General features: G+C 37.3%; 2 protein-coding genes and 1 pseudogene across 3 annotated transcripts; 1 reads left to right on the top strand and 2 right to left on the bottom strand.

The window, feature by feature from the left end:
• Window positions 1–66: 66 nt before the first annotated feature.
• Window positions 67–4,101, bottom strand: AT2G17910 (annotated as a pseudogene; the record flags this gene model as incomplete). The annotated part of the gene is made up of 1 exon: window positions 67–4,101.
• Window positions 4,102–4,790: 689 nt separating this feature from the next.
• Window positions 4,791–5,317, bottom strand: AT2G17905 (Ta11-like non-LTR retrotransposon; the record flags this gene model as incomplete). The annotated part of the gene is made up of 1 exon (NM_001335566.1): window positions 4,791–5,317. The coding sequence occupies exon 1, from the start codon at window positions 5,307–5,309 to the stop codon at window positions 4,791–4,793; it is 519 nt and encodes a 172-aa protein (NP_001324660.1). The 5' UTR covers window positions 5,310–5,317.
• A 453-nt stretch (window positions 5,318–5,770) lies between these two features.
• SDG37 (SET domain group 37) lies at window positions 5,771–9,376 on the top strand. Its single transcript, NM_179638.2, has 14 exons — window positions 5,771–6,020; window positions 6,099–6,244; window positions 6,333–6,467; window positions 6,617–6,671; window positions 6,761–6,879; window positions 6,976–7,064; window positions 7,129–7,210; window positions 7,300–7,404; window positions 7,496–7,586; window positions 7,668–7,787; window positions 7,906–8,012; window positions 8,107–8,176; window positions 8,508–8,571; window positions 9,017–9,376. Exons 1-14 carry the CDS (start codon window positions 5,906–5,908, stop codon window positions 9,174–9,176), a joined length of 1,458 nt encoding a protein of 485 aa, NP_849969.2. The 5' UTR covers window positions 5,771–5,905; the 3' UTR covers window positions 9,177–9,376.
• Window positions 9,377–9,512: the final 136 nt, after the last annotated feature.

Genomic DNA, 9,512 nt, shown 5'->3' with positions numbered 1-9,512 from the left:
TGACTCAAAGGAAAGTAAAAAAAAACAGAGAGTAGACACGAAGAAAGACAACACGACATCCCAATCTCAAATCAAGTTACCTCTCTCAGCAGTAAAAACATTTGTCATCCACGATGGATAACCTCTAGCCACGTATGATTGAAATCTGCATCCTGTGATGACACTCGTGGCAATAGCATTCGCACCTCTGTTACAACAAAAGGGTTCCATACAGAGAAACCAGTGTGGTTTGTCTTTAGTGAAGCTTAAAAGCTCAGAAATATCACCCAATAGGAGAGGCCATTCATGTGGTTTGTGTAAGGCTTGAATAATCTCATGTGTTGAGGAAGCAAAAATGACTCTATCAAAGTGATGATGAGTCATAGATTCTAATGCCCATTCCCAGCTTCTTATCTTAGCAGAGTAAGGAGAATGTACCTCATTAAAAGATCTGCGACTATGCAATAAGACTTTTCCTTGTGAATCACGTACCACCCAAGATGCACCCGAAAAGTGATGTTGTTTTGACCAGGCAAAACCAATATTACACTTCAATTCACCAGGCAACGGTGGACACCATTTCGTGATCTTCAAATGTTTTTCATCATTTTGCATGTGTGTTTGAGCTGAAAACCATTCATGATATGCTTCATAAGCTTTGTCAACTAGAGTAGTTGTTATTGAGCCTTTTCCTTCGAATAGCAATGCATTCCTGTTTTTCCATAAAAACCAAAGAATCCATGGACTAACAAACCGCAAATGATGAGGAAGATCATTTTGCTGAGTTAAGTCAATCAATCTACTCATATTAGTATAAACAGAATTTGAAAACTCAGACCCTGCAGATGATAAATGAGTAATTGCCCAGACTTGTCTAGCTAGAGGACATTCAAACAAAATATGATTGATGGTTTCATTTTCTGTATCACACATCAAACAGCCATCATCACTTCTAATACCTCTTGTTCGAAGTCTGTCTTCAACAGGGATTGCACCATGTAAAGCTTTCCATAGAAAAATTCTGATCTTTGGAGCCGTATGCAGATTCCATATTTTGTCAAAAAGAGAATTGACAGAAGGCTTAACTTTAGCTTCTTGATACAAACGATGATGAACTTGTTTACTTAGGAATTCATATCCAGTTTTAACAGAATATAATCCATTGTGAGAATGCAACCAACAAAATGAGTCTTCTTTAAAAAACAGTGGTCTTTGCTTGAGGATGATCTCAACATCTTTCCAGGGAAACAAATCCCGAAGCATATTAAGATTCCAGTTCCTAGATGTCGGATCAATCAATTGACTGACTTTCAAATCAACATTAATAAAGCGTCTCCTATTCAGAGGTCGTCTATTAGAACCATCATGTAACCACTTGTCAGTCCATACAAAGGTCTTTTGCCCGTTCCCAATCACTGTTCTTAAACCTTGCATAAGTAGCTCTCTTCCAAATAATATGCTTCTCCAAGCATATGAAGGTCTAGATCCTCTGGTAGCAGAAAGAAAATCAGAATTAGAGAAGTACCTACTTTGAAAAACCCTGGAAAAAAGACTTCCTTTCTCCTGTAGTACTCTCCATGCTTGTTTGGCCAATAGAGCTTGATTGAAACATTGTAAATCTTTGAAACCAAATCCACCCTGATCCTTTGGAAGTGTTAACCTTTGCCAACTAAGCCAATGAATTTTCCTTTTCTGTTGCATACTATTCCACCAGAAATCCATCATCACAGTGGTTAGCTTTTGACATAAGTTCTTTGGTAATTTGAAGCAGGACATGACATAAACAGGAAGAGCTAAAGCAATGGATTTGAGTAAAACTTCCTTGCCTCCTTGAGATAATGTTTTGGCATACCAACCTGTAAGTCTTGATTGCAATTTTTCCTTAATAAACCCAAATAAATCCCTTTTTGAACCACTTAAACATTCAGGTAAACCAAGGTATTTTCCTGTTCCACCTTCCAAAGAAATACCTGATCTAGACTTTATCCAATCTTTAATTTGAATATCAACATTTTTCCCAAAAGTGATTGCAGATTTATTCAGGTTGATCATTTGACCAGATAATTGACCATACTGAGATAAGCATTGCATTAGCTCTTCACACTCTTGTTTTGTAGCTTTACACATTAGAAGAGTGTCATCAGCAAATAGTAAATGATTTACTGAAACTTTCTTGTCTTGAAACTGAATACCCGTGATTTTTCCTGCTTGTTCTGCCTTGTTGAGAATATGAATCAAAGCTTCAGTGCAAAGTACAAACAAGGCCGGTGAAAGTGGATCTCCTTGTCGAATTCCACGAGTTGGAATGATATGGCCATAAGGCTGTCCATTGATCAAGACTGAGTAAGAGACTGAAGTTACACAATTCATGATCCAGGAAATCCATTTGTTGTTAAAACCAAGAGCAGTCATCATAGTTTCCAAAAAAGGCCACTCAACCCTGTCATAAGCCTTAGACATGTCAGTCTTGAAAGCCATATGTTCCTTAGATATTCGATCATTGGTTCTGAGACTATGAATCATTTCATGAGCAACCAATATATTATCAGATATCAAGCGTTGAGGAACAAATGCAGATTGCGTTGTAGAAACAATAGCTGGAAGATGTTTTTTCAATCTTTGAGTCAAAATCTTCGATATTATCTTGTATAGCACAGAACACAAACTTATAGGTCGAAGATCTGACATTCTCTGTGGGCTAGTGATCTTAGGAATGAGACAAATATGAGTGTGATTCCAATCCTGGGGTAGAACTCCAGTCTCAAAGAAACCAAAAATCTCAGTTAAGATCTGATGTTTCACTAAATCCCAATGTTGTTGAAAGAACAAAGCAGTAAAACCATCAGGTCCTGGAGCACTTTCCTTGTTAATAGAGAATACTGCATTATACACTTCCAGTTCAGTGACCTCTTGAATTAAATTGTGATTCATTTCTGATGTTACCTTTGCTTGGAGACCTTCCAGGTGATTGTTATGAGTCAATATATACGTAGAGGTGAACAGATTCTCAAAAAAGGAAGATGCAATTTTTCCTTTATCACTGTTTCTTGTAAATTCCTGATCATTCTCATCAAGTAGAAAGCTTAACTCATTCTTTAATCTCTCAGAGTGTACAGTAGCATGAAAGAATCCAGTATTCTTGTCACCCCCTGCAAGCCATTTTTGTCTGCTTTTTTGTCTCCAAAACAATTCTTCATCACCATATGCTAAACTCAGTTGATCCTTGATATACTCAATTCTAGGCCAACATGGAATTTGAATACTCTTCTCTGCATCTAAATCTTTTCTCAATCTCTTAATTCTACTTTGAGCATTAGTATCAGACGAATGTTTCCATACACTGATAGCTCTACGACATTCAATAAGACTGAAAAAAGAAGAGTGAGTACCTTGAGACATTGCACTATTCCAAGAACGATGTATAACCTCAATACAGTAGGGATCGTCATCAAGTCTTTTATCATAACGAAATTGTCCACGAAAAAGCTCATTGTCATTAGTGAATTTGACCAATACCGGGCGATGATCAGATCCAAACTTCTCTAAAAACCACTGATGAGCATTAGGGAAAATAGAAAACCAAGCTGGATTTCCAAAGCATCGATCCAATTTACACTGAACCCACTGATCATTTCTGTTTCCTCCCCAAGTGAAACTATTACCTGTACTTCCTAATTCATGCATAGAACAGTTGAGTAACATGTGTTCAAAGCATTGAAAAGAAGAAGGTGATCGTCTTGGTCCTCCTAATTTTTCATCATTCGACCTAATATCATTGAAGTCTCCTATTAAACACCATGCTTCTGCTCTCTTGAGACCAATAGAATTCAGGTGTTCCCATAGTTTAGGTCGCATATGGGTAACCGGAAGTCCATAAACACAAGAAATAAACCAAACTTTATTTCTAGAAGAAACCTGAAGATCCATAAGATTTTTATCAGCATAAAGAAACTCAATCTCCAGATGGCTTTTCCAGAAAATTGCTAAGCCACCACTTCTTCCTTCAGGTTCTACTGTATGTATAAAATCATAACCAAGCCAACAAAAAACTTTATAAACAAAATCTTGAGAATTTTTTGTCTCCATGAGGAATAGAATGTCTGGAAAATGATCCTTTTTCATTTCCTTCAAGTATCGAATTGTCCAAGGATTCCTCAGACCTTGACAATTCCAGCTAATGACGCCTTACTGATCCAACGGTGGTTCCTGGAAAACCACCGTATTTTTATCTTTCTTTTGACATTGAGAATCAGAGATGTCTGGAGGGTTTGCTTTTCTTTTGAAGACTTTAGCAAATTGAGGCATTGAATCAGATGATTTGTTTCTCTTCTTCATTGACCATTTTCTCTGTGATTTGCCTTTCCTTGAAGCAGAAGAAGAGAACTCTTGCATTAAATGATGTTGAAAACCTGCAGTCGAGGTACTAGCCTCACCATAGCCTGTTGTGAAACCAGTTAAAACTTCTAAATCAGCAAGGTCTTCAAAAACCTTATCATCTCGAAGAGTAGAAGCAAAACCAGAGACTGGTATATCCGTTGTTATCATAGCCTCGCTTATTAGTTTCGAGTCTGATACTTCAGAAGGTAAAGGAACTTGAAACTTTGAAAGACGTTCTAACGAGTTACCTTCGGGTGAAGATCTCTTGACATGAAGATTTATAGGTTCAGAAATCTTCATAGAACATTTGTTTTTATCATGAGTTAATCGTTGACAGTGGAAACACCTTTTCCTAATCCTCTCATAATCAAAAGAAATGAGAACAAGTTCACCTGAAGGAAGTTGAACCTCTTTATTGTTACGAAGAGGATTGGCTACAGAAAATAGAACTGAACTCGAACATAATCTTGAACCTGTGATTTTTCAGGATCCATGACAACCTGCATCACTTTCCCTAAACATCCCGCAATCTCCTTAATCGTGTCTTCAGTATAATAGTTAACGGGAATATTTCTGATTCTAACCCAAATTGGGAGAAACCTCAGATAGTCATCAGGTGGTTTCTCTATCCATTTTTGCATAACAACTGCCCAATCATCTTGTGTCCACACTCCAGTCTTCAAGATTTCTTCTAAGTCTTCCTCATATTTAAAGAAAAATTGAAACCGCTCTTTCGAAAGAGCCACACCTCTAACACGATTAGATAAACGCCAAATACGAGGCATGTCTAAAATCCAGTTAGACATCCGTTGATTTTCTGGATTTAAGAATCTTCCCAGAATACTACAGCTATTGCGTTCAATAGAGGAAAACTGCGGAAGATTTGAGAGAATCAGAGGTTGATTATCTTCAAGAGACATGTTTTGAATAGCTTTATCCAAGTCTTTATCCATGAAAACTTCAGCAAGCAGATGACAGAACAAAAACAGAGCACTTTGTAAAAGTTTGTTTTAACCGGACCGAAAAAGTTAATATCTCCGGTAGAAGCTCCGCTCAGATGAAAACAGCTGAGAGAGAAGTCCTTGAGCCCAAAAGAAATCTGGGACGGCGATTGATTAACGGCGACGCGAGATCTTTATTTCACCTACTATGAAAGAGAACAGAGAGTTTATTTTTACTATTGAACTTTTTCTGTGTTATAAAGTATACTTTTGAACTTTTCAAACTTTAAATTGATTACTCCAAAATGCAATCAGTTGTTTTCAGTGACCAACGAAACTGAAAAATTAACAACCAGAATTTATAAAATTAGAAAATGGATCTAAATGTAACTAATCAAACTTCCGTCAAATTGTGGAAAATAAGAAAAGGGGATGCAAATGTAAATAATCAAATTTCCGTCAAAACCTGGGAAAAAAAAGAAGAACTCGCGGTCCGGGTTTAAAAGCGAGGCTGACCAAAACCGACCCTAATTTGTTGTAAACTTGAGATTTGATTTGGGACTCAAATTCAAAGTTACCGTTGTTCTCGAAACCTCGCGTAAGTTCCAATGGAAGCTTCACTAATGGCGGATTTGCAGAGATTTCTGCAAGATCGCTGCTTAGGCGTTTCGAATCTCCCACAGAAAGGCCGCTCTCTATTCACTGCCAGAGATTTTCGTCCAGGTTCGTTCGTTTCTCTCTCGCTGGGGTTTAGGGTTTTGTTCGTCTGAGACTTATTCTGATTCCTGTGTTTTCTTCCAGGAGAAGTGATTCTAAGCCAAAAGCCATATATATGTGTTCCGAATAATACATCCTCGGAATCAAGATGTGACGGATGTTTCAAGACCAATAACCTTAAGAAATGTTCTGCTTGTCAAGTGGTTTGGTACTGTGGGAGCTCTTGCCAGGTATATCTGATATGAGTCCTCTCTGGAGAAATTCAGTTGATGATTGATTCATATTCTAAGATTTGTTGTTTGTTGTGATTCCTTTCAGAAGTCAGAGTGGAAGTTACATCGCGATGAATGCAAAGCTCTCACTAGACTTGAGAAGGAGAAACGGAAGTTTGTTACTCCTACAATACGTCTGATGGTTAGACTTTACATCAAGAGGAATTTGCAAAATGAAAAGGTTATCATCAGCTATGTAGAAGTCTAGATACATCCATATTTTGTTTTTGGCTGCTAAATATGGAGAAGAAGGCTGATTCATTGGTTATTTGTGTCATATTGATAGCAGTCTATGAATGCTAAATTCTTAATGTGCTTTATCTTGTCCAGGTCCTGCCAATTACGACGACAGACAATTATAGTTTGGTGGAGGCTTTGGTGTCCCGTATCCTCTCTATGTGTGCCTTATAGCTTTGTGAAATTGATGATCTCTTTACCGCTAGAAATGTGTATTCTTTAACCTTTATATGTTAGACATGTCTGAGATTGATGAAAAGCAGATGTTGTTGTATGCACAGATGGCTAATCTTGTGAACTTGATTCTTCAATTTCCTAGTGTTGACCTAAGAGAGATCGCCGAGAACTTTTCAAAGGTTGGTGATGTGGTCCCGGGATTTTTTGTATTCGTCTTTATTGGAATGTTGTTTAGGGATAATTACTTAAGCCACTTTCATTTCTACTGAACACAGTTCTCATGCAATGCTCATAGCATTTGTGATAGCGAATTGAGACCTCAAGGGATTGGATTGTTTCCATTGGTTTCCATCATTAATCACAGGTAAATGCTTTTTCTTTGTGTTCTTTAATCACTTTGTTTCCTGCCTAAATCTTTTGCTCTGTAGCTGCTCTCCCAATGCGGTTTTAGTGTTTGAGGAGCAGATGGCTGTTGTTCGGGCGATGGATAACATATCAAAGGATTCAGAGGTAGTTTTTGCTTTGTTTCGTCTCTCGTCTTTCGTAATTGCTAGTAGCACACGGACATATAGCTGTTAGATCCTTTTGTCTTTGGTCAGATAACTATCAGTTATATTGAAACCGCTGGAAGCACTCTGACTCGGCAGAAGTCTCTGAAAGAACAATACCTCTTCCACTGTCAGTGTGCCCGTTGCAGTAACTTTGTAAGCAGTCGCTAATTCTCCCACTTATCAACGAATGGAGTTAATTCTATATTTTGTTTACAACCTGTACCATCATTTTTTGATACTTAAGGGAAAACCTCATGATATTGAAGAAAGTGCAATATTGGAAGGCTATCGGTGTGCCAATGAGAAATGCACCGGTTTCTTACTCCGTGATCCTGGTATGTTAAGATTTAACTTAGGTAGTTTGTATCCAAGAACATTTCTTGATCCCTCCAGTCCTCATTTGTTTACTTTTGCAGAAGAAAAAGGCTTCGTTTGCCAGAAATGCTTGCTTCTTAGGAGCAAGGAAGAGGTTAAAAAGTTAGCAAGTGATCTCAAAACAGTTTCAGAGAAGGCTCCTACATCTCCTTCCGCAGAAGGTATCTGTTGCCTTTGCTTCCTCAATACCTGCATTTACATGTCTGAACAAGATTAACTGATCTTCGTTAAATTGAGCTGTGTTGCAAGTTGTCTAAGAAAATCTTTGATCATTTTCAGATAAACAAGCCGCTATTGAACTATATAAGACAATTGAGAAACTACAAGTTAAGCTTTACCATTCTTTCTCCATCCCTTTAATGAGAACCCGTGAAAAACTTCTCAAGGTACGTATCTTTAGGACTTTTGGAAGTTTTACAGAGTTTTGAAGACGAGACAGATATGGTTTCTCAAAGCTTGCCGTTACACATTCTTTTGCAGATGCTAATGGACGTAGAAATCTGGAGAGAAGCTTTGAATTACTGCAGACTAATAGTCCCTGTTTACCAAAGTATGTTTACTTCATCTTGATTATTACGTTGCTCGCTCCTTGACGCATGTTCGATCAATATTTTTCTTTTCTTTAGGATACCTTCTAGTATATAGATCTAGGTGTGGGATTTATATCTTGAACATAAGTACGAAGCTCTTAAGAGTTTTGTATAGATACATTTACTTATAATTACCGTAGGAACTTATTGCCTGCAGTATCAGAGCTAACTGTACTGGCACTAATGGCTGCTAATTATACCTTAAACAGAAACATCTACATAATAATTATAAAATCATTCAAATTCTTTTGGTGGTTATTACTTGTGCTTACCTTGTTTATAAAATTGCAGGAGTATATCCGGCAACCCATCCTTTGATTGGACTGCAGTTCTATACCCAAGGAAAACTCGAATGGTATCAAAGCTTCTTTGCTTTCTCTAGTTTATATTTTGATAGATTTTGAGCTGCGGAAACTGAACTAGAATTTGAAGACAGATTAATGCTCTATATCACGACTATTTAATTCTCCGGTCAAAATCCTTAAGACCAAATAATAAGTGTTTTCCCTCAACTATCAAAGCTACATGTTCTCAGTGTTGGAGACTCTTATTCTACTGTGACTTTTTCAGTCAGGGAAGTGGGAACACGTAGAGATTGGCTAGTGTTAGGCGGAACTTGGCTAATAAGCCTTCAAGATATCCCTAAGTTAGAATCTCTGTGGAAAGAAACATTCGTTTACCTGTAAAAAATTATCATTCATATTTTAACTTTCTACGTGAATCTGAGTCTGAGTGCAATAACATGGTGTCGGTTACTATCATATTCTGCGGATAAAAAAGGTATAATTGTGATGTTGCAGGTTGCTGGGGGAAACCAAAGAGGCGGTGAGTTCATTGATTAAGGCATTTGACATTCTGCGGATCAGCCATGGAATAAGCACACCTTTCATGAAAGAGCTCTCAGCAAAGTTGGAGGAAGCTCGTGCAGAAGCTTCTTATAAGCAGCTTGCATTGCATTGAAAGACGCTTATAATGATGACAACTAGCAACTTTGATCTCTCTCTTGTACAAACTCATGAATCACTTTCTATACTCTCTACACATCTTGAATATATTGAATTTGTCTTTACAAATTCTAGAGCTGAAAACCTGATAAAATTGATCTCCTCTATTTGATCTAATATAATATTTTGGCCACACATGTCAAAATTAGAAATATATAGCCAATTATACAAACTAAATGTAATATGTATTGCATACTCACATGTACCAACTATATGACGATATGTAGTCGCATCACTACTATTTTGTTCCGGTACACCATTCATAGATATCAACTTCAACAATCGTTAACCA

This window comes from Arabidopsis thaliana, chromosome 2 (assembly GCF_000001735.4).
Source record: "Arabidopsis thaliana chromosome 2, partial sequence".
Classification (NCBI taxonomy): domain Eukaryota; kingdom Viridiplantae; phylum Streptophyta; class Magnoliopsida; order Brassicales; family Brassicaceae; genus Arabidopsis; species Arabidopsis thaliana.
The sequence above is the reverse complement of the archived record's forward strand: the minus strand, read 5'-3'. Positions and strand labels throughout refer to the sequence as shown.

Coding starts and splice junctions, on each gene's coding strand:
- SDG37 (NM_179638.2), top strand. CDS start 5,906: ATGGAAGCTTCACTAATGGCGGATTTGCAGAGATTTCTGCAAGATCGC. Junction 6,245..6,332: donor ACTGTGGGAGCTCTTGCCAG/GTATATCTGATA, acceptor GATTCCTTTCAG/AAGTCAGAGTGGAAGTTACA. Junction 8,572..9,016: donor ACCCAAGGAAAACTCGAATG/GTATCAAAGCTT, acceptor GTGATGTTGCAG/GTTGCTGGGGGAAACCAAAG.